Source organism: Podarcis melisellensis (assembly GCF_964234715.1).
Source record: "Podarcis melisellensis genome assembly, chromosome: 1".
In the NCBI taxonomy this organism is placed as follows: domain Eukaryota; kingdom Metazoa; phylum Chordata; class Lepidosauria; order Squamata; family Lacertidae; genus Podarcis; species Podarcis melisellensis.
Genome location: NC_138528.1, coordinates 40,102,718 through 40,127,517, shown reverse-complemented (window position 1 = coordinate 40,127,517; position 24,800 = coordinate 40,102,718). Strand labels below are relative to the sequence as shown.

Genomic DNA, 24,800 nt, shown 5'->3' with positions numbered 1-24,800 from the left:
GAATTGAAACTGGGCACGTTACAGCCAAAGTTAAGTAGATTTAAATCCCATTGGCATTGGGTACAGACTAAGTTGGTTCAACTTTTAAGTCCTGTTGAAATCTGTAGGAGCAGTTAAGGGAACTGAAATTAAACTAATTTAGACTGCTGTCCTATACACACTTACCTGAGTGTATGTCTCGTTGAATTCAACAACATTTATTTCTACATAGACAGGTATATGTCAGAAGCCCATCCTACTCTTGAGTAGGACCCTGGCAGAGACACATACCCGACTGATATGTTCTCTCCCTCCTGGTCTATTGTTTGGGAGCTTCAAAAGCTTTCTTCTGCCCAAACATCACAGTGACTGATGCCAACAGACACCGGCACACTTAGGGATCCTCAGAGTCTTTGCAGCATGCATAACAGTCCTCAGCAACTCAGCATTTTGACTAATCTACTTTATTTACATATAAACACACACGGGGCACTGCAACATGGCTCCTTCTCTCTCTAGCATCAGACAGCAAAGAGAAAGAACAAAGGAGAATAGTCCCACTTTACGGAACACCGGAACACGAACATCCTCTCTCTGTCACTTCCCACTCAGTGGAGTGAAAACATACACCATCATGTGATAGACAACAATCCCATGACTGCAATCACGGAGCAGGAATCTTAACAGTATAGGCCCTGCACATCTGAATCTGTCAGGGCCAGCCCTACCATTATGCAGAGTGAGGCATTCGTCTCAGGCAGCAGATGGTGGGAGGTGAGAGATGTTGGCTAAGTGTCAAAGAGCAGAATTATGTGTGCCACACAACATCCCCTGTGCCTCCTAAGAGAGCTAGCCACCCTTAGCTGTAGCAGAGGACACTGTCCTTTTGCCAACATCAAAGTAAGATTCAACTGCCAACATAGTTGCTTTCTGTATGTGAAACAGGAGGAGGTGCCATTTTGTCTTTCACTCTGAAGCAACATAATGTATTGGGTCAACCCTAATCCAAGTCAGAAATCTAAGTGGAAGAGTTACGCACACACCCTTAAATTTGGTGGCAGGTAAAGGTGAATTTTTTTTCTTGGAAAGTATACATAGATTTTATTTTCCCGTTCTGTAGGCAGATACATAGTGCCATAAAAATGAATTAGAAATAATTCTAGGTTACACTTATTTGCTGGATTTCAATAATGCTTGTAAAGCTCTCATTACTGTTGGATTCACAGAACTGTGTGTAAGCTTTCCTCCCTCACAGCAATGTGACTTTTTATATTATCATCTATCCCTGGCATACAGTTTTTAAAAAAGAAAATACCATGAAAGATGATGGGGAAAGGAAGTCACATATAAGTCACTTTTTAAAAAATGTTGGCTTGCTTTGCATTTCACATTTATTGGACATTTAAGTATGACCAACTATTTTTATTTCCAGATTATCAAACTGTTGGATGGAAAGAGATCTCAGACTGTAGGAATTTTGATTTCCAGTTTACATTTGGAGATGAAGGACATACAACAAGGTGAGTGTTGCTTGCATCTTGAAAGGAACCTTGTGCATGGAGATGTTTTCAGAAGTAAGTTAATAATAATAAAATAACCTTCAGGTGCATATTTTACATTCTATAGCTGTGCATCCCTCTTGTTCAGCATCATGTTTTGCACAGGGACCAGCCAGATTCTTCCAGGAAACATGAAATAAGCAATAACTTTTCCTTCTGCTTGCTTCCCACCCCTGCAATTGGAATTCATAGGCACACTGGCTCTGAATTGGAAGTTCCATTTGGCAGCCCTAGCATTCAGCTGTTGCTGCACCATATCTGCCACTTACTCCTCTAGTCCACTTTAAAATCTAAGCTAGTGATCATTGATCCTACAGCAATGAATTTCACAAACTGATTATGTATGAAGAAGTATGGGGTGGGATTTTTTTGTATGTTCTCAGTCCACTGCCAATCAGTTCCATTAAGGGGTCTCAAATTGTAGTGCTATGAGAAAAGGAGACTAATGCTGTCTATTCTGACATTTCCTATACATAGAATCATAAAATTGTAGCATTGGGAGACATCCTAGGGATCATCTGGTCCATCCGCCTTGCAATGAAAGAATCTCAACATGCTGTTCCCCCATCCAATCTGAAACCATAGCAGTTTTATTGCTGCCCCACGAGGACCCCTATACAGTGGTACCTCGGGTTACATACGCTTCAGGTTACATACGCTTCAGGTTACATACGCTTCAGGTTACAGACTCCACTAACCCAGAAATAGTACCTCGGGTTAAGAACTTTGCTTCAGGATGAGAACAGAAATCGTGCTCTGGCGGCAGCGGGAGGCCCCATTAGCTAAAGTGGTGCTTCAGGTGAAGAACAGTTTCAGGTTAAGAACGGACCTCTGGAACGAATTAAGTACTTAACCTGAGGTACCACTGCACCATGCATAACACTATAAATATCTGCCTTAGTTGCCATTTTTCTTAAATTCCTAAACATGCCTAGCCTTTTCTCATAAGAAAGATGTAAATTATTTCACACATTTGTATAATTGCTTGCTTGAGAGAAAGTGGGCACTCCTGTCCTAGGAATTGGCTGTGTTACACCTAAAGTGGCTGTCTTGTAGAGATGCCTAGTTTCAACCCTCTTGCAGTAAAGTGGTGCCTCGCTAGACGAAAAGAATCCGTTCCGCGATTCTCTTCGTCTAGCGGTTTTTTCGTCTTGCGAAGCAAGCCCATTGACAGCTTAGCGGATTAGTGCTAGAGCTGTCAAGCGGCTTCCAGCGATCAGCTGTTAAGCGGCTTATCAGCGGAACAGCTGATAAGCGGCTTAGCGGCTTAGGAAAAGGGCAAAAAAAGCAAAAAAAACCTGCCGGGGGATGCAAGATTTTTTCGTCTTGTGAAGCAACCCCATAGGGAAATTCGTTTTGCGAAGCGCCTCCAAAACGGAAAACCCTTTCGTCTAGCGGGTTTTTCGTCTTGCGAGGCGTTCGTCTTGCGGGGCACCACTGTATTCCGTACTACGAAGGAGCAGCAAAGCAGCAAGCTCATTGGCCAATCAACAAATTAAATTTTTGAGTTTTCTGATTTTAAGATGTAATTTCAGTAGTTCTTGGTGTGCTAGGACTGGGAGGGATGGGATTACATCTTACCAGAGCATAGGAACAAACATCACCATCATCATCATCATCATCTCCAGTCTTGTCAGCCAATGTCTGCTCATGAGAGGTGAGACAGAGACAATTGTATCCCCTGCTGCTGGCATGTGTTAGGATAGATGTAGAGTGAGTCAAGGTAGTGACAGCAAGGTCAGGTGTGCATGCACCTGTCCCAGCATATTGTTTCATAGGACCACTGACCCACAACCCCTCCCCAAATGCAGAGATAAGCTGTTACTGTATGTAATTCCAATGTCGTCAACTGATGACAGTAAAATAAAATTTGAATGAAAGGTTGGGTCCAGAGATAGATGGTTGGAATTCTACTCACGCAACCGGGGTTCTCCTGGTTCATGACTCAGCTGCTGCCCCTGAAGACTGAGGGAACATTTAGTACAGAGTGTGATGGGACTGGAACAGGGAGGGGGGCTGCAACAGAATGGGGAACTTCTGCAAAGACATGTCTGGATCCAAGCCATAGTGCCTGAAGAAATTATTTTTAAATAACCTGTGAGCTTGCATCAACGAGACACTCTTTCTGCTCAGAAAACCTAACGCATCCGCAGATGTCCATGCAAAACTAGGGAGAAGATAAAAGAGAAGCAACAGGAAGACAATGTAATGGTATCTCACGGTGGTGTAGGATTTTTGCCTTGAGAGATTTCCACCTTCAGTTGTGTCTAAGCCCAGTAACTGACATACTTGGCAGTTTTCATGTTGTCTAGCGAAGGCAGTATGTGTAGCTCTGTACATCTGGCACACATATGGTTTGGTTTGCATTTGATTACTAGCCAACAAATTGAGGACCGCCACATTTGCAGGAGGAATCATCCACAGATGTTTCTTAGGAGAGGGTGACATTTTCTATTCCTGAAAAAGGTAGAACAGCGCTATCGTTGCTGGACAAAAGACAACAATATTAAGCACAGAGAATGGTTTTGTTGCCTTGTGGTGTAGTTCGAGCTCTCCGTTGGACAAAAATCAAAACCTTTCTGTGCCAGATTAAAATAGGGGATGTGTCTCATAAAAAGCAAATATATATTAGCATGTCATTGCTTCTTTCTAAGCTGGGCATTCCCAGACCTCTGTCTCCTCAACACCATTATTGACTGGAATCAAAGTGCTTTTCACTACTTATATATCTTTGTTGACATACAGAATGACCTTGTAGGCCCCCTTCTTGGAAAATAATTGATACCTATAGGAAATCCCAAAATGCTGCTTAGAAGTATTTGCAAATTTTTAATAAGTGCTCATTCCAAGGACAGCGTGGAACATCAGGGGTTTGTCAGGATCCTTTCTTTATTAGGTACCCCATCATTCACTCCCACGGAAGTTCATTTGAGACCCAGGCTATTGGAACTTTCACCTCCTTCGTAGTGTATGAATGTCAGCAGAAGCTTCGCCAGGCTTCTTCCTTCCAGCACAGCTGCTGTGCAGCTACAGCACAAAACAGCACATTGCTGACCGAGGCTGCATACACACACCATACACTTAAAGTATATGCTGGGAATTGTAGCTCTGTGCAGGGTAAACTACAGTTCTAGTGATTCTTTGTATGGGGAAATGTGCTTTAAATGTATGGTGTGATCTCAGCCAAAGCCTTAATTACATTTTATACTGATGGCGTTGGTGAGGGTGCACAGCGAATCATTTCCCTGTAATTTGGCCCAGGCACAACTTTTCCATAGCACTCTTTGCTGTTTAAATAAGGCTCTGTTAGCTGCAGATTACCCAAGAGCTTTGCTGATTTTTGTTCCTAGTGAGAATGGATCTTTGAGAGACTCCCACACCCCCAAATTGAGTGGAAGGTTCTTCAAGCAGTTTCTTCTACGTTAAAGGCATACATAACGTCCTGCAAACAATAACTTTCCTCAAAGCCTTAGCTACAACCCTCTTTCCACAGCCCATCATCTTGCAACCACCCTTTGATGTGCCATGGTTCAAGTAATTCAATAAGCTTTTTAAGAAGGCGAAACAGAAAGCCACATTTTGAAGCCTGCCTTCACATTAGTTGGCAAAGCAATATTTTTAATATAAGAAGGTGCTTTTCACTAAGTGTCGTCAGTGACCCATTTAGCCCAGTATTGTGAGTTCTGTCAGAAACATTCCGTGATCTCAAGCAAAGGATTTTCATGACTGCGTCCCAAAGTCTTTTATTGGGAGACCAAACTTGATTCTGGGGTTTCATACATGCAAATTCATGCCCTTTGCTGCCTAGCCAATGTAAGAGTTTAACATAATAACAACAATAATTTCACAGTACCACCAAATTATATATGCATTCAAAGTTCTAGAGAGGTCATCTCCTTAGCAATTTGTGGGGGGGAATGGTAAAGTACTTTTCAACTTTTCTTGTAATAAGTTCATGCAAAGTTTATTCTTTGCCTCATGTCAAATATCTATCCAGTTACAAGGTCAGGAAAACTGGCAGCCGTGAAGACATATATGCATCTCAGTTCTACCCTGTTTAGTGAAACTATTGAGTGAATTTTGTACTGAGAATATTTTCTCTGGCATATGAAAAAGCCCTGGATAATTTGTGATTTTGCTGGTTATGGAAGACACATGAGAAAATCATTCAACAGCTGTATTGCATGAATATGATTGATAAGGAGCTGCTGGTTTTGGTAACAGATTACTGTATGCAGAAGTTAAAAACTATGTCACTTTTATAGTATATAACTTCTCTCTCTCTGTGTGTGTGTGTGTGTGTGTGTGTGTGTGTGTGTTGTCCATATAATACGGAGCAAGCTCTAATATACAACTCAGAAGTTGGGAAACAATTTCCTTTAAACGTTATTTCCTTTGTTCTGGATAATTTGCAGCATATGGTTTTTGTGAATCTGCCTACGGGCACCAAGCCTGATGTGGTTAGGTTAACATGAGTTGCCCGAGTCTTTTGCTCATGACTTCATGCAGCAGTTGAGCTTTCCTAACCTTCTAAGCCCACTTTTATACCCAGACTGCTTTTCTGCCTCATTAATCTTACAGCATTTTTGCATGACAGTCAAATAGTAGAAGGAGCTTTTTGAGGAGCTTATGCATCTGAAATAAAGAGGCTGGATCTGTTAATTTTTTTATCAATGTAGGATTTATCCCATGGCAACAATTAAAAAAAAAATCTATGTTTGTCTTCAGTACCAGATAGTACTGTAATTCTGGTATATAAAATAGGTAATTTGATAGCCAAAATGGCATGGTGTTTGGAGTGTCGGACCTGGACCTCACCTAAGAGACCAGAGAGAAGCTCCCTGGGTGATCTTGGTCCAGTCACCAACTCTCAGCCTAACCTACCTCACAGGGTTATTGTGAGGATAAAATGTGGAGGGGGAGAACCATATACAGTGGTACCTCGGTTTTCAAACGTCTCCGTTGATGAACATTTCAGTTTATGAACTCCGTAAACCCAGAAGTAAGTGCTTCGGTTTTCAAACACGCCTCGGAAGTCGAACATGCCACGCAGCTTCCGCTGAGTGCAAGATCCTGAGGCCTAGCTGTCGGCTGTTTAGTTTTCAGTTTTCGAACATTTCAGAATTCAAACCGTCTTCCGGAACGGATTACATTCGAAAACTGAGGTACCACTCACTGTACACTATTTTGAGCTTCTTGGAGGAAAGGAAGGAAATTAATGTAGTAAAATTATTATTTTGTGGGAGTAATTACTTAGAATATTTGCTTTTTGGAAGCTGCCAGTCTCTCATGTGAGCAGAATTTCTGCTAGTTAAAGCTTTCTTAATTTAGAGGACTATTTAGACTTAAGAACTACAAATGCCCACAGCTTTATATACTCTCAAATTAACTATCAGGCTTCCTTAAATCTTGTTCTATCAATACATTGTTCACACTGTTTTGGGGGGGAAGGGGGCGGGAAATGCAGGTATGAAAAAATAGTGAAATTTTAGATATAAACTGTGTGTGTGTGTGTGTGTGTGTGTGTGTGTGTGTATACCGGTATATATGCAAAGTTGTTTTTATAGTAAGTTTATTTTCCTGCTGCCGTCTTGTGTAATGCAGTTAGCAAGTATTTTTATGTGCGGCACTTAGGCTGAATGCATGGTGCTGATCTGCTTTTTGTCCTTGCTGACGGTTATTTTATCCTAATGGGCGCAATACTGTGCTAATTATCCTTATGTATATAAATTCTTCTTGTTGTGAGCAGACACCATAGGGCCACATAAAAACGTTTGCCTCAATTTCCCTACAAAAAAGGAGTCCAGAAACCAGACTTGTCCTAGTAACAGATTTTTAAAGGTAGAGGAACCCAATAAAATTACCAGCTCCTCACAGCATGCATCTATTTCCTTTCGACATATTGTGAGGTGTAGCTGAGATATCCTAACCAAACTGACAGTGTAAGAAGGACGGCTCACTAAGATTAAACGTAAAAATGAGGTTTTAGCAGCTGCTTTGGAATCCAGTTTCTAAATGTGTTAGGCTTTGCTGCAATAATCTCACCTTAGTGAATTCAGGCAGGGGCCCTGCAGCCAAATGTTGCAGTCTGGGCTCAGGTAACTGTGGGGGTGGAAAGATAAAAGTTATCATAAAAGACAAGAGTCTCTGTTCTAAACTGGGTCTTATTTCATGTGCACAAAAATATTTTTAGGATAAAGATAATTATCTAATCCTCTTTTTAGGATATTTTTTGGGGATTCTAGTGCTTAAAAGTGTAACTGATCTGCATGCAGGTCAATGGAGCATGAGACTTTCATATGCAATGAAATGTTTGGTGAGGCCTGAGAGGAGGACCGATGGGGTCATTGAAGTAGCCCCACCTCTGGCCTGAAATGGAACAGCCCATTCCATTACAGGATGGTTGCAAGATACTTTCTCTTATCGCAACTCTGCAGTGGGAGGTGAGACTTGCCAAAGGTCAGGTGGAGGTGGCTTGCAACTCACCCAAAATATGGGGGCCGGGGGAGAGAGGCTGTATGTGTGTCGTTTGAGTGACAAAGGCAGGAGTAAGCCGTGCTGGATCTACAAATTTTGCCGGGGAGGGGGCAAAAATCTGCACTGCGAACATCTCACACTCTGATTAAACTAAACATAAACTTTGACATTAACATTAACATTCACACCTAGGTGAGTTTTGGTCTGACCAATGTATGCATTCCTAGAAGCTCAGTCCAAATTTTTCTGACAGTAACAGCCATTCAGCAGTGGAATGGACTCCCTCAAAAGGTGGCGGACTCTCTCTTTCATTGAAGGTTTCTAAGCAGAGGTTGTCTGGCTATCTGTCATGGATGCTTTAGCTGAGATTCCTGCGTTGCAGGGAATTGGACGCGATGACTCTCAGGGCACCTCCCAATTCTACAATTCTGTGATTCACCTTAATAGAAAGGTGGCTTCTTCCATTTTAAAGGATGCATGAGCAGAACTGTTCCCTTCATTGAAGTAAATGGGAAACCCTGTTCACAAAGGCACTAGATATATGTTATTGTTGTTGAGTCGTTTAGTCGTGTCCAACTCTTCGTGACCCCATGGACCAGAGCACGCCAGGCACTCCTGTCTTCCACTGCCTCCCGCAGTTTAGTCAAACTCATGCTGGTAGCTCCGAGAACACTGTCCAACCATCTCGTCCTCTGTCGTCCCCTTCTCCTTGTGCCCTCCATCTTTCCCAACATCAGGGTCTTTTCCACGGAGTAGATATATGTACCGTGTATGCAACTCTGGATCTGAATGCATTGTAGATTTTAAATAAAGTTCAGTAACAATCATTTCCCATGGTTGTTAAGATCTTATATTTCCCATTCATAATATTTACCTTTTCCCTAACCACCTTTGTTTCCAAGTTAGGCACAGAATAATAACTGACAAGCAGAATTTTAAAGCATTCTAAATGTCATTGAACCTTTTAATAGAATTAATTAGCCTGCCACGGAGAAAATTTACTAGCCTGCTGGTTAATTTCACAATGTAAAATCATGGGGTTAGAGGTAGAAGGGGGAGCAACCTTATTACTTTTAAATAATTATTTAAAGATGCTTGTCTTGCCTCTCTCAAACATCACAGAAAAAAACAAAACTCAGCAAGAGCTTTTAAACTGTTCAGCTGTGAGTGGTCACTTCTCCCTTTATAGGTAAGGCAATATGTGCAGCAGAAATCAAGATACCAGCTATTAACCTTCAGCAGATGCAGAATCATAGCTGGTAGTCAAAGTTATTAATATTCCTACTGTTTTAATTTAAGCAAACAATTTCTCTTTAAGATGCAAACTGAAATGTTATGCCTGGGATACTTACATTTGTGGGTTTTATAAATAATAATTTGTTTTTGGAATAAATGAAAGCCTTTCATGGGTTTCTGTGATATTACATACAAAAGGCGCTTCTGCACAGAGATTTTTTGTGGAATTGGTGCTATTCATGCATACAAGTTTTTCATGTCATCCTCATGATGCCATTGCCATCAAAATGCCAACCCTCTTCTTTCTTTTACATTTAATTCAAATTTCCTCTTATTGTAGAAAATGTGATCAGTAAAAATAGCCATAGATGCTGGCATGATGAATTGGTTGCGTCCACATTAGTTTCACTTCTGATTACATGGAATTGAAATATCCCCCACATTACAGTAAAAGCCAATGTGCTAACAGAAACTCTTTCATACAAGAGCACATTTTGTCTTTTTACACCATTCGCTTTACCTGCCACACCATCAGTAGTCTAAAAGAGTCAACTAGTAAACCAAAAGGTAAAGGTAAAGGTACCCCTGCCCGTACGGACCAGTCTTGACAGACTCTGGGGTTGTGCGCCCATCTCACTTAAGAGGCCAGGGGCCAGCGCTGTCTGGAGACACTTCCGGGTCACGTGGCCAGCGTGACAAAGCTGCATCTGGCGAGCCAGAGCTGCACACGGAAACGCCGTTTACCTTCCCGCTGGTAAGCGGTCCCTATTTATCTACTTGCACCCGGAGGTGCTTTCGAACTGCTAGGTTGGCAGGCGCTGGGACCGAGCAGCGGGAGCGCACCCCGCCGCAGGGATTCGAACCGCTGACCTTTCGATCGGCAAGTCCTAGGCACTGAGGCTTTAACCCACAGCGCCACCTGCGTCCATAGAAAGGTCAATGAAAAATGTCTGCGTATAGAGGACCTTCTTTCAATGTCTTAACTCATAGCTATGTGTAAGCCTGCATGGGAGAAACGTTCACATGAAAGCTAACACATTCCCCAGTTTTTTTTCTTTGCTGTTTGTAGCAACAGATTAGCCAACAAACCCAGTTGTGACATATTATCTAATTTATGATTTTATATTTTCTACAGCTATACTAAATGTGGATCATTCCATCGTCGACTTAGAAACGCTGGAAGCACTGTATGAGAACGTAAGTATAAAAGGGTCAGTTCCACACTACTAGATCACAAATAGAAAGTGAGCTGTGGGCACATATCCCACCTTCATGTCCCATGTTCCCTTTATCCAAATGCTGTCTTCCTGCAACAGAAATGCAGGTTTCCCCCCATTGTCTTTAGTAATAGATGTCTGGTTGAATCCACCTTGAGATACAGTTTCTTCTTTTGTTCAGACATTTCAATATTCTATAGTCCTTCATTTTTGTTTTGCATTCTTTCCTCCGGTAATGCCATACTTGTACAATATTCACATGCAGAGCAAGAGTTGAGGGTTCATATGATGGCTAACATTGCTTGGGAGGAACACAGAGTACATACAGGAGCACCACATGCAGACATCAGTACAACTCCTTCACATGCCAGCCAAAATACACCGGTGGCTGGTTGGCTTCTGTAGGCACTGGTAAAAAGGAGCAGGGCTAGTCTATGAAATTCTGCTCAACCCCCTCTCCTGGCCTTATGTTCTTTCAGTGTTTGAGTATATAATTTGAACCCCACTATAATTGGCCCCGCTATAACTGGCACAGGTGCAAGCCGAATCAGATAACTATTCTGGAATAGCAGTGGTGCCATTGAGGCCAAATCACTGTTGCTCAGATTACATCCTTCTCAGAGACTCCAGATGCACCCACATGTAATTTGACCGTTCCACTGTGTCTTGGGAAATGTAGTTCACATAGCAGTGTGTGATTCAGTCAAGCATACATGTGCAAAAGTTTATGCAGCTTCTGAGAACACTGTGACATCCATGACACAGATTGGGCCTCATCGTGTATTTAATAATAATGTGTGTCAGGCTGTATATATATTACGAGCCTAAAGTGCAGCCAGGTTGTTCTTTTTTCCAATTCAGTCTGTGGCTTATTTGCGGGGAAAATGCAACAGAACACAGAACTTCATAAGACACAACAGGATAGATGTGGACTACAGCTAATGTCATGTGTACACTGCTTCCCAAACCAGTGGTGGGAGCACCCAGGATGAAGAGTGAACAAGAATGTGAACAAGAATTAGCTAAGAATTATACTAGCAATTCAAATCTAATTGTTGTCCATGGTATGCTGAATTGTGTCAAGTGAAACAAAATTGCTTCTACATTGAAAATACCTTGTTAGGAAAACCTATCCTGTTCATGTTGCGTGTATGGTTCTGTCAGTCTCTGTTTGTAGGTGGGACAGCAGCACCTACCCCTGAATTCTGCCCCTTTCTCCTTGCCACTCCAATAAGTATTTAGTGATTCCAAAGATGTGGGCATTGAAACACATTGGGTTGTTTTTTTTTCTCTTGAGGCTAAGAAAACTCATTACTGTTTTTTCCCCCCCATTGGAATTGCAGAGAGCGCAGAAGGATGAACTTCAGAAAATAAAGCAGCATTATGACACTTCAAAAGAAGAAGAAGTGAAGCTTCTTGATAAACCAGAACAGTAAGATGGTCCAGGGTTGCTACCATAGGTTCCTATCATTCAAAAAGTCTTTGGAAAGCAGAACAGTTGGAACAGCACTGCATAGAATAGAATAGAATTGTTCAAAGAAGCTCCCATGTGCCATATTGTGAAATACCCATCCCAACACTAGAAAGCCCATTCTGACGGATGTCCGCTTACACTTCTGTTGGAAATCTCAAAAGGCCGATATTCCATAAAATTTGGCACTTTATTCTATTGCTGAACTTTTAAAATTAACTTACGCCTACTTTCCTGTCCTTTCCAACCTCCTGCTTCTTTTCCTAGCAAATAACAGTGAACTAATGTTCTAAGCTTCCCAGTGGTATTCATTAAATATAGCAGATATGGATTTAAAAACAAATGCACCACTCCAGTAGGCCAAAGGCTCAGAACAGTCTTTGTTTCATACAGTGGCTCCATTCGCACATTACACTGAGCCAAAGTATGGCTAAGCACAAATATGCAGCTCATGGAGAGGAGATTGCAGCTGGTTTGCTTCTCCCCAGTCCTTTCATCTCAGCCCAGTGTGGTGGTGTTTGAACCTAGGTTCATGGTTCACCTCTCTCCTCCTTAACCACTGGTTGTCACCATGAGATTGGGTTCAGATAACATGCTAAACCCTTTTCCACTGTGACACACTTGGGGGGGGAGAGAAGTAGGGGAAGTCCTGTTGTGAACACGAGAGTGCAAAATGCATTGTGGTCCTTGTTTCGTTAATCTTTACAAGATCACTTCATTAGGGCTGGCAGAACAATATTACTCTTGATTTCTGTGTTGGGACCAACAGCATAAAGTTGAGTCCCATGGCACTCAATGTGACTTTCTCTCTACAAATTGTGTTTGGAGTGAACCCTAGAAATGGCTGGACTCCTGGGTTCGTATTCAGATCTGGAAGTAATCTGCTCTCTTTGTCAAACAACCGCAGTAGAGCGAGGGGGACACACACAGTTTATATAGAACTGTTCCCGACCAGCAGAGTGCAGTATCTCTCCCTATGTCTCGTTCTTGTTCATGCTGTTTCTCATGTACATTAACTCCAATGTTGAAGTTTTAAGTCTGTCCATTCTCCTTTCATGGTAAATAGCAGCATGCACCATATCTTGTATCATTTAAATCACACAAAAAACTAATTTTATGAAAGGAATTTGACATTATTCGCTGATAAATTGTATTGGATGAATGTAAAATTAGGTAAATAGGGAACTTTTGTGTTATTTTTTCCACCTATTTTTGCAGGTTTCTATATGAGTTATCCCAGATCTCCAATTTCGCAGAACGTGCTCGATGTATAATTTTTCAGTCTGTCTTCAATGAAGGAATAATTGCAGTCCGTCGTAAAGCTGATATTGTTAACCGTGTTTCTAAGGTAGTTGTCAGAACCGATTGTAAATTTGTGGTGAAATAATGGATCTGGGCTGGTTCTAAAGCAACTTTACAATAATATGTCTTCAAATAAAGTGGGGGAGGGCGGAGAAGGAAATACAGCAATACAACTCACATTTCATCACCGGAAAATGTATTAATTTACTGTTCATTTCTTATTTAAGACATTTGTGTCCCACCTTTCCTTAAGAAATCCAAGATGGCTAACAATGCAAAAGCAATGAAAATATTTTTAGAACAATGACAGCATAAACGCAGTGGCTTCATTGCACAGATCCAGCTGTGAAAGCATTAAGAAATAATGTTTACCTTTAGGTTTCTGGATTCAAACTTTAATCAGAAATTGAAAAGCTGCTTTTGAAAGATTTCAGTGCAATTCTATTTCATTCTACACCAAAGCATAAAAAGAGGCTAACATTTGAATGGTATGTATGTACTCGTCCTCTGCTTTCCGATATTAAACACTGGCATTCTTCTTTCAGGATTTGCTGGATATAAAAAGTGTGAAAGACATTTTAGGATTGATCCTGGCTTTTGGAAATTACATGAATGGAGGGAACAGGACGCGTGGGCAAGCAGATGGGTTTGGTTTGGAAATACTTCCTAAACTAAAGGATGTTAAAAGTAGAGTAAGTAGTTTTTGTTTTGTTTTTTAATAGAATTTTATTTAAAATTGGCATTTTAAGCAAAGGTGTGCCAAGTGCCAATGTTTCTCTCTTTCTTCCTACAATTCTTTGCTTTTCTTTATGCCTGAGACACAGGCACTGGGATATAGCCTTTCTCCATACAAATTAATGGGTGTTTCTTATTGCTACAGCTTCACCACTACAAGCAGCCATCCCCAGTAGCAAATGACAAGTGAGTTCTTGAACTCACTGGGGACTTTGCCATTAAAAAAAACAACAACCCAGCTCCACAATAACGTATGCACATATTCTTGTCTCCAGTGTAAGAAAATAGATCTCACAGTTTCAGACATGGATTACAACATTCATGAGTGAGATTCACAGGGCATCGCTTCAGGACTTTTAAGAATTGATTCAGAAGCACGACTCATTTGCCGTTTCCCATTCCCAACTTTTATTTATGTAGAAAAAAATATTTTTATACTGCTGCTCATAAAAAGCGTCGGGGTGGTTTACAGCAGTCATACATAAAACCATATGTCAGGGTTTCTGGGAGAGAGGAGGAGATGACAGAGGAGACGGAGAGCGAGTGGGAGGAGGGGCAGAAGGATGAGGAAGAAGATGACGGAATTCTGAGGGAATCCACGAGTCTGAGCAGCGAGTCAGAGGATTCTCAAAAGGGGGTTACCTTAATCAAGCAAAAGGGAGGAGAAGGGAGAAGCGGAGAGGAGCCCAGTGGAAGACAGACGCAGCAAGAGGCGTCTCAGCCGGAACGGAGAAAAGGGGGTGGAGTCGTCAGCCTCTCGGAGGGAGCAGGATTAGGAGAGAACAGAGAAAGGGGGTTGGAGCAAGGTGTTCAGCCGGAAAGGGTGGAGAGCAGAACAAGGGGTGGTGTAGCGGTCGAAAGAAAGGTCAGCAGCAACGTACGCGCGCCAAGTTCAAACGTAGAGGCGCGCGGAAGTGGAGAGAGCTCAGGGGAGGAGCCCGGCCCTAAAGCCAGAAGGAGGGGGGAAGAGGCGGCAGAGGATTCAGCCTCAGGCGAGTCACGGAGAGAGGGAACCCAGGGGGGCAGGAAGACCCTGCGGAAAAGAAAGGAGAGGAAGAGGTGGTCTAGAGCCAGGCTATTAAGTTGGTGTGGAAGAGGGGAGGAGTCAGAGGGGACTTCAGCGGTCTAACGTGACAGACGTACGGCCACGATGCTGAACTGTACGAGAAGCAGAAATCTTCAATAAACTTTTCCTGTAAATAAACTGCAACGGAGTGAGGTCTCTTGTGAGCTGGGACCCGTCCTGGGTGGCCGTGACAGTAAGTCCCCTCTCAGAAAGCAAAAATTTTTTTTTGCGAAGCTCACGAACGGGAGCAGCCATGAGCGCTGAGGAGCAGCTGGTTGCACTGCGGGATCAGGTTACCGCTCTCACATCGGCAGTCATTGCTTCGCAGAAGAAGAATGACGACTTGGAGAAGACGTGCCAGGATTTGCAGGCAAGGTGGGAACACGCGGACAGGGCGGGGGCCCCAGGTTCCAGAGCGGAGGGCATTGCGCTTGGACGGAGGGGGGGTGCCCTGGTTCCGCATTTTAATGGCAACTTGCAAGACTATCCCAATTTCAGAGCGGACGTCGTATATGCACTGCATTTACTCCGTCACGATTTTAAAGATGAGGAGGAGAAAGTGGGGTTCATTGTTTCGCACCTGCATGGGGAGGCCAGGGCTTGGCTACGCAATCTGTGGCGCGAAGATGGACCGGCCCGTCGCAATTCAACTGCGTTCATCAAAGCGATGGATTCTTGTTTTCAATCCTCTGTGGATGTGGACATTGCGCGCCGTCAAATGCACGGGCTGAGGCAGGGGAAAGCGACTGTGCGCCAATACCACTCTAAATTTTTTGCATTGCTCACCGCCTTAGATTGGCCAAAGGACAGTAAGCCGGTCAGAGATCTTTTTTGGGAGGGATTGAGCCCCCCCATCAAGGATGAGATCGCTAGGGGGGACAGACCCCAGACCCTAGAAGACGTGGTGCACCGGGCTTTAGCTATTGGAATTCGACATGAGGGACGTCCGTGGCACGAGGAGGACGGGTCCCAAGCGCGTGCGCAAGCGAGGACTCTCCCTTTTGTGCACAGGGATTTCAGCCGTGCGCACCCCTCGCCAATGGGGAAGGACAGCGAGGAGCCAATGGAGATTGGTGGTGCTAGGGCTCAGAAGCCATCCCAGAGCCCTGTCCCTGGTGCAGCCAAAGCGAAGCCTCCTAGAGGAACCAGGAAGTGTTACATCTGTGACAGTGCGCACCATATGGCGAAAGAGTGCCCCCAGAGGCTCCAGAAGCACACTGCAGCACTGGCAACTGTAACAGCAGAGGTGCAACCAGGGGAGCAGCTTCAGGGAAACGACAGTGCCTGGCTGGAAGCAGAGCTACTGGGGCTCAGCCAGGCGGATCTGTAGACAAGCCCCCAGCATCACTGCAAAGCGTGGACCCTTTGCCTCCCAGACCGGCAGTTCTGCTCACAGCAACACTCCAGTTGCCTGATGGGAGACTCCTCGAGGTTCCAATAACGATCGATTCGGGAAGCAACGCCGACTTCGTGGGACTGCAGTTCGTTAAGCAGCACAACATGGCGCTCCTGCCTGCAACGACGCCTCTAAACGTGGTCACGGTAGACGGCAGGAAGTTGCTGGGGGGGCAAGTGGTGCAGCAAACCCCTCCCATGATGATGCAGATTGGCAACCATCGAGAACTTATTAGTTTCAATGTCACCCACTTATCGGACACACCCATCGTGTTAGGCATGAGTTGGCTGGAGAGGCACAGTCCCGCGGTTGCGTGGTACCAGCGGCAGATCACCTTTTGTTCATCGTATTGTGCTCAGCATTGCTTTCAGACCGATCAGGGAGGAGAAGCCGAGCAGCAGTTGCATCTGGGTATGGTGCAAACGGTGCCTCACAAGTACCAGGACTTCTTGGAGGTTTTCTGTGAGAAGGAAGCTGACAAGTTGCCGCCTCACAGACCTTACGACTGCGCGATTGATTTAGTGCCAGGGGCGCAACTGCCTGCTGCCAAGCTGTACTCCATGTCGGAAGACGAGATGCAAGAGCTTCGGGAGTTCATAGACCATAACCTCAAGCGAGGTTTCATCCAGGAATCTAAAGCAGCGGGTGGCAGCCCTGTGTTCTTTGTGAAGAAGAAAAACACGCCCCAAAAAAGGCTTATAGTGGATTACAGGTTCATAAACAGCTTGACTAAGCCCAAAGCTTTCCCCATGCCCAAGATTGACGACCTTTTAGCGACCGTCAGGAGGGGCAAGATTTTCACCAAGCTGGACCTACGTGGAGCTTACAATCTCATCCGCATCCGGAAAGGAGATGAGTGGAAGACCGCCATGTTCACCCCTCTGGGCACATACGAATACAGAGTCATGCCTTTCGGTCTCCAAAATGGCAGCCACGTTTTTCAAGCATTTATGCACCACGTGCTAGCAGGTCTCCTCTACAAGAAGTGTGTCTGCTTTCTCGACGATATCCTGATTTTCTCGGAATCGTCGGAGGATCACGATAAGGACGTGAGGGAGGTCCTGCAGAGGCTGAAGGACCACAGGCTGTACGCCAAGTTGGAAAAATGCCAGTTTGATGTCAGAGAGGTTGATTTCCTTGGCTACAAGTTGTCCGACGAGGGACTGGCCATGGACAGGGCTAAGGTTCAAGCGCTGTTGGACTGGAAAAGCCCTCGAAATCGGAAAGAGGTCCAGAGGTTCATCGGCTTTGCCAATTTTTACCGCAAGTTTATTAAAGGTTTTGCGAACGCGACGGCGGCTATCACTGACACCCTCAGTTCCAAGAAGAAGAAGTTCGTCTGGACCGAACAAGCGGAGCGGTCCTTCCGGACGCTTAAAGGTCTTTTCGCCTCCGAAGAGCAGCTGTTCCACGTGAATCCCGGCAGACCCATGCGGGTAGAGACCGATGCGTCAGACAGAGCGGTTGGGGCCGTTCTTTTGCAAGAGGATTCGCAAGGCAACTGGAGACCGGGTGCGTTCTACTCCCGGAAGCTCAGCAAGACGGAGCGCAATTATACCATATGGGACAGGGAGTTGTTGGCCATTCATGCAGCTTTCAAAGCGTGGCGACACTTCTTAATAGGAGCCAAGCACACGGTGCAAGTCCGCACGGATCACAAGAACTTAGAGTATTGGCGGACGGCTAAGTTACAGACCCAGCGACACATGCGCTGGGCGGAGTTCTTTGCGGATTTCGACTTCAAAATAGAATACATCCCAGGAGACTCCAATGTTATTGCAGACGCGCTGTCCCGAAAGCCGCAATACTTGGAGGAAGCAGCTCCAATCGCAGCAAAGCACATTTTCGCACCGCAGGCGTGGACGTGCGCTACCATCGCAGTCGACCTGGACGCGGTGCGACGCGCGTTGCAAAGGGATCAGTTTGCACAGTCCAAGATGGAGGAGCTACGCGGAGGGTCGCGAGACAACGATGAGTTCCAATTGCAAGATGGACTTTTGACTCGTAAGGGTGCCCTTTACGTGCCCACCGACGATCTTCGAGCCAAGGTTCTGCAACAATTGCATGACGCCCCTAGTGCAGGCCATTTCGGCAAAGAGAAGACGATGGAATTGGTGGCTAGAGACTTTTGGTGGCCCCAGATGAGAGGAGAGGTGGCGGACTACGTCGCCAGGTGTGATATCTGCCAGAGGTCCAAACCAGTGCACCAGAAGCAGGCGGGATTGCTAGAACCGCTGGAGACACCGCAGCAACCGTGGGAGAGGGTAGCGTTGGACTTTGTTACGGACCTGCCCAGCTCCAGAGGTAAGACGGCGGTGTTAGTGGTGGTGGACTTGTTCACCAAGATGGCGCATTTCATCCCTTGTGCCAAGGTGGCGACGGCAGAACAGACCGCAAAGCTCTTCATCGATCACGTCTTCAGAGTGCATGGACTTCCGCAGTCCGTCTTGTCCGACAGGGGGCGCCAGTTTGTTTCCACTTTCTGGCGAAAGCTTCTGGGCATATTGCACGTCAAAATCAACCTGACATCGGCGAGACATCCACAAACCAACGGTCAAGCGGAGAGGGTCAACGCGATCATGCAGCAGTACCTGCGGTGCTACGCCAACCAGCGACCTGCGGCGTGGGTGGACTATCTGCCGATGGCTGAATTCGCCTACAACAACACGAAACACGCATCCACCGGGGTGACGCCTTTCTTCGCGAACAATGGCCGTCATCCCAGAACCTTCCCGAGATTTGCGGCACCAGGAGGGGGGGGGCCTCAAGATGCCGACCAGTTTGCAGCGGAGTTGCAAGAGGTGCACGAGGAGCTGCGGAGACATTTGGAGCTGGCAAAACAGGCGTATAAGGTGCAGGCCGATAAGCACAGGAGGGCGGGAGAGGACATCCAGATTGGGGACTGGGTGTGGTTAGCAGCCCACGCGATGCCGGCCAGGTCATTGGCCAAGAAGAAGTTAGGACACAGGCAGCTAGGGCCATATCAAGTTGAGGCTAAGATCAATCCGGTGGCTTTTCGTCTAGCCCTTCCGGAGGGTTCCAGGGTGCACCCGGTCTTTCATAGGTCGGTGCTCACTCCCTACAAAACCCCACACAGGTTTCAAGAGTCAGGAGCACTCCCAGAGCCACGTAGGAGGGCGCCTGAGGGGGGGGAATCGCCAAGACCAGAACCTCTTAACGAGGTCACAGAGATACTGGACTCGAGATGGGGGGAGGAGGGAGTTGAATATTTTCTAGCCAGGGAAGGCACTCCGGCCTCTGCCAATAGCTGGGTGCCGGGTTACGCGTTGGACGAACCCCTGTTGAAGGAGGAGTTCCATGCACTTTTTCCGCACAAGCCCATGCCCGAGGAGTATTTTGATGATTGGCTTTTCACGCCCACTTTGTCAGACAGCACGTTCGAGGGTTTCTCCTCACCCGAGGGCCATACGCCCGAAACAAGCCCGACCAGGGATCCGAGACTGGGGGGGGAGGAGACAGGCCCTTGTTGGTGGGTGGATCAGCCAAGGGAGGCATGGAGTCAGAGATGGATGGTAGGTCCTTGGCAGGCAGCGCCAGGAGAAGCAGTGATGGAGGAAGAGACTGTGAGGTCTGTGGGTGGGGAACCCGAGTTCGAACACACATATACGGAGATGACAGAGGAGAACGTTGAGGTGGACAACTTGTATCCTGAACCGACCCAGGAAGTACCACGTTTTCCTCAACCTGCACCCGGCGAGCGGGAGGGGGGAAGGGGGGGCTTCGAGGGGGGGATGGATGTCAGGGTTTCTGGGAGAGAGGAGGAGATGACAGAGGAGACGGAGAGCGAGTGGGAGGAGGGGCAGAAGGATGAGGAAGAAGATGACGGAATTCTGAGGGAATCCACGAGTCTGAGCAGCGAGTCAGAGGATTCTCAAAAGGGGGTTACCTTAATCAAGCAAAAGGGAGGAGAAGGGAGAAGCGGAGAGGAGCCCAGTGGAAGACAGACGCAGCAAGAGGCGTCTCAGCCGGAACGGAGAAAAGGGGGTGGAGTCGTCAGCCTCTCGGAGGGAGCAGGATTAGGAGAGAACAGAGAAAGGGGGTTGGAGCAAGGTGTTCAGCCGGAAAGGGTGGAGAGCAGAACAAGGGGTGGTGTAGCGGTCGAAAGAAAGGTCAGCAGCAACGTACGCGCGCCAAGTTCAAACGTAGAGGCGCGCGGAAGTGGAGAGAGCTCAGGGGAGGAGCCCGGCCCTAAAGCCAGAAGGAGGGGGGAAGAGGCGGCAGAGGATTCAGCCTCAGGCGAGTCACGGAGAGAGGGAACCCAGGGGGGCAGGAAGACCCTGCGGAAAAGAAAGGAGAGGAAGAGGTGGTCTAGAGCCAGGCTATTAAGTTGGTGTGGAAGAGGGGAGGAGTCAGAGGGGACTTCAGCGGTCTAACGTGACAGACGTACGGCCACGATGCTGAACTGTACGAGAAGCAGAAATCTTCAATAAACTTTTCCTGTAAATAAACTGCAACGGAGTGAGGTCTCTTGTGAGCTGGGACCCGTCCTGGGTGGCCGTGACACCATACAATAAAATTCATATAAAAATTTTATAATCAGATCTCAGCTCACTATTATAGAAAGGTGTGTTCTTTAATTGCCTTCCTTAGCTTGGTGGAATAGAAACACTTTCAGCAGGTGTTTGAAACAGAAAGTGTTGCGGAGTATTCCGCAGGACTGAAGGCTCGGTCACTGGTGGAGGAAGAGGAGTGGGCCGCCCCTGGCAGCGCAATCCCAGTAGGGTGCCATCGTGGCTGCCCCCTGCCTGCGCTGGGCGCCATGCCCCTACAGGTGGCGTGCCCCACCACCAGGACACGTGCCCCGCCACCAGGACGCACACCAGCCCAGACCCCCACCGGCTCTCCGCCCCCCAGTGCCGGAGCATGAAACTCCCCACTGGGCTCGGTTTCTTGTTGTCAAATGAACCTTACCAACTCAGAGAACAACCCAACATTGCTCCTGCAGGCAATCTCAGAGATTGAGCTAGAATGGAATGGTTCAGGCATCCCCTAAGGTGCCATGGACCTAAGTTCTTTTGGACATTGAAAATTAACACAAGGACTTTGGACCTGGCTTGGTGGTAGATGGGCAACCTGTTCAGATGTTTTAGCAGCGGCATTCCATTTTATCAACCAGGTGTCCCCATCAGCAGTTTGTCTGCTGAAATCTGCACCAGCTGGAGCTTCTAAACCAAGAGCATCTCCACAAAAAGCCATGTTACAGTAATCCAGCCTCAAGCTTACCCATGAATGGACTACCATAGTCAAGCTATCGCTGGCCTGGAATGGGTATAGCTGGCGAACCAGACAAAGCTGTTAAAAGGCATTCCTAGCCTCATTTTGTGCAATGTAGCTATCAATTTCTTACACAAAGGATGCTCTGCTAACCAGTGCTTGTATCCAAAGGTGCATTTCTGCACACATAAAGTATCTCTTGGTCTTGCTCAGCTTCATGCACAAGCAGAACTGCTAGAATGCCTACAGATTGCAAGATTTCTTGTGCAAGCATGTCTGGAGCAGTACTCTAGCCACTATTTTCCTTTGCTCATAGTTCTTCAGACCCAGACTTGGACTGTTTCTCTCTTTAACTGACAAGTAACATGGCTACTGTAAATGCTAATCACAGCAACAAATAGAATGTAAAAGTTCATGACAGGTGTCTATGAATTTTTAAAATAAGTCCACCTAAATTTTGGGGCTTGTACCCATCCAATCTATGTTAAACTGCAATCCTAGACACAATTACCAAAGAAATAAACCCCACTTAACACAGTAGGACTGATTACACATGCATAGGATTGTTCCCCTCGTGATGTCTCATTGCAAAAGAAGTACTGAATGATAAAACAGGAGTGCAATTCTATAAGCATCTACTGGCTCAATGGGTCTTACTACCAAGTGAGTATAGGATTGCAGCATTAATCCTAAACATTTGTGGAACTTAGTAGGACTTGCTACTGAACAGACATGCATAGTCAGATGCTGTTGGGAGTCTGAGGTCCATTCTGCGCTGCCGGTCGAGTTACCAGTTAGGTTGTGTTGCATGGTTCTTTAAAAAAAATATTTAGAACAAGCAGTTAAGAATTTTGATGCTGCACAATGGTATTAAAATTAAAATGAATACATGGACCCTGAATTTAATACATTCTATTGATGTATTTTGCACAGCGAAATCCTATCTCAGTAGCTTTTGGTATGCTATTCAAAAGCAAATGCACACTTCAAAGGCATTCCATATATAATACGGTTCAATGTCTTTCTCTTTGTGCTATTTAATAATTTCCTGTAACTAGTGATTTCATACCTAAAGCACAGTTTATCCGTCTCCCTAGTTAATCTTCACTGAATTGATTCAGTACCCTGCATAATAAAGGAACAATGTCAAACAAATAGTGCAAGATAAGAAAAACATTTTATTTTACGTAAAATGCTTTCTTTTGACTGAATTTGCATTTGTTCACTTAAATGACTGTGTGATATTCACAGGACACTCAACAAATCTATATGTAATAATCTGTTTGATGCCCTTTTCTTTTGCATTGCATAAGATTGCTCACTATTTCAGACATCTAGATAATGGGCAGATAATGTATGGCCTATAGGCTATACAGGGGTTTTTAGTCCCTTTAAAAGGCCAAGTTACACCTGGCAGTAGTGCAGAGGTAAATAGGTCAGAAGGTGAGCATCAGAGCTTTTTTTTCCAGCTGGAACTCAGTTCCGGCACCTCTCAGGTGAGTGCCATTGCCATTATAAGAGATCAAGGGCGGTGATTGTGGTGAGCTCCGGAACCTCTTTTTCTTAAAAAACATAATAGCACTGGTGCATGTGTAGGTTAACCTGTCATAGGCTTATGCTACCAATCCCAGGGGTGGTGTTAGGAGGTGGACCGGGGGCTGAGCCCCAAGTCTCCTGCCTATCTGCATTTTCAGCTTATCTTTAAAACCTGTCTTATGACCCTTCCAGAAAAACCTGCATGCCAGTCCCTTAACTGCTAGTTTAGAACAGTACATTTTTGTATTGGCCTCTGTAGGTTCATTGCCGCCTTCCCCAATCTGGTGCTCTCCAAATGTTTTAGACTACAGTTCCCATCCCAGTGAAGAGGGATGATGGGAACTGCAGGCTAAAACTTACGGAAGGCACTAAGTTAAGGAAGGCTGGTCCCGTAAATCACATAGTAACGTAACATGCCATGTGATTAGGGAGACATGCCCTTTTCTTTTGCATTGCATAAGACTGCTCACTATTTCAGACATCTAGATAATGGGCAGATAATTGTCACCATCCTTCCTCATCTGCTCTTCTCTGCTAAGTGAACTGCAGTGACCCTCATGGAGCTGATACATTAGGGATTGGGAGCAACTAGAAGCACCAGTGATTGCTGTCACACTATTGCTGATGCAAAGAAACCAGTTGTTCCTCTTTTTTCTAGGTAAGGCAGGGATGGAGAACATGTAGTCCTCCAGATGTTGCTGGATTCCAAGTCTCATCAGGCCCAGTCAACATGGCAAATAGCTCTGGATGATAAAAGTTACAGGTGTCCAACCACATCTGAAGGGCCACAGTTTCTCCACCACTGTTTTTAGGGGACTAAGAAGTTCAATACTGGAATGAGCAATTAGGCTTGAGGCACTGCTCATTGTCCTGGAGACAGCAACAATTGAACCTTAGTTACTTCAAAAAGCCATTTGCCTTGGTTACTACAAAAAGGTCCCTTGTCTTATTAGAGATATTGAGTAGGTAGGTGATTGTCCAGATTGCATGAAATACTGCCCATGATGGTGCCATTGGTCCAGTTGAGATGCACTGCCAGCATGGGAAGTACCTGTATTATATGACCAGCCCAAATGATGGACAATTTAGCACATTGCTACAATTTTGCATACTATTTTAAATTGTTGTAAGGAACTTTTTAAAAAATAGTATACATCTTTGACCTTTAGAAAGGTGCAGTATAAATGTTAGTATAAGTCAATACATTATATGATATGGGGTCCACCTGGCAAGGATAAGACCATGGTGGAGTCTGGTGGAAACAGGATAGCTAGGATTGACAGGCAAGGCACTTGTATGCACTCAAAAGCCACAGGTCAGAAAGCAGGTGAGGTCAGAGGCACATCCTTCAGAACCCTGGACAGGTCTGAGGCAAGAGATAACTCGATCTGACCAGGGATGGCTACTGACTGAGCTCATATTGCCTGAGCACACACAAACCAGGCTCTGCTCCCTTGCTGGAGAACAGAGAGACTCCTGGCACTCCATCTTGGTTGCAACTAAACATAATATACAATTGGAGACAGGCCTTTTTCTGTGTATGTTTGTTTTAAATGGCAGTACTTCTAAAAGTGTTCTCATTACCTCTCTA

At 45.4% G+C, this 24,800-nt stretch overlaps 1 protein-coding gene across 2 annotated transcripts in view; it reads left to right on the top strand.

Annotated features, from left to right (window-relative positions):
- FMN1 (formin 1) overlaps positions 1–24,800 on the top strand; it is a 156,729-nt gene that overhangs the window by 88,126 nt on the left and 43,803 nt on the right. For both annotated transcript variants that reach the window (XM_081886468.1, XM_081886467.1), the window contains 5 exons: positions 1,412–1,499; positions 10,387–10,448; positions 11,812–11,900; positions 13,158–13,287; positions 13,787–13,933. In XM_081886468.1, the coding sequence (XP_081742594.1) occupies positions 1,412–1,499; positions 10,387–10,448; positions 11,812–11,900; positions 13,158–13,287; positions 13,787–13,933 (516 nt within the window). The remainder of the gene's footprint in view (positions 1–1,411; positions 1,500–10,386; positions 10,449–11,811; positions 11,901–13,157; positions 13,288–13,786; positions 13,934–24,800) is intronic.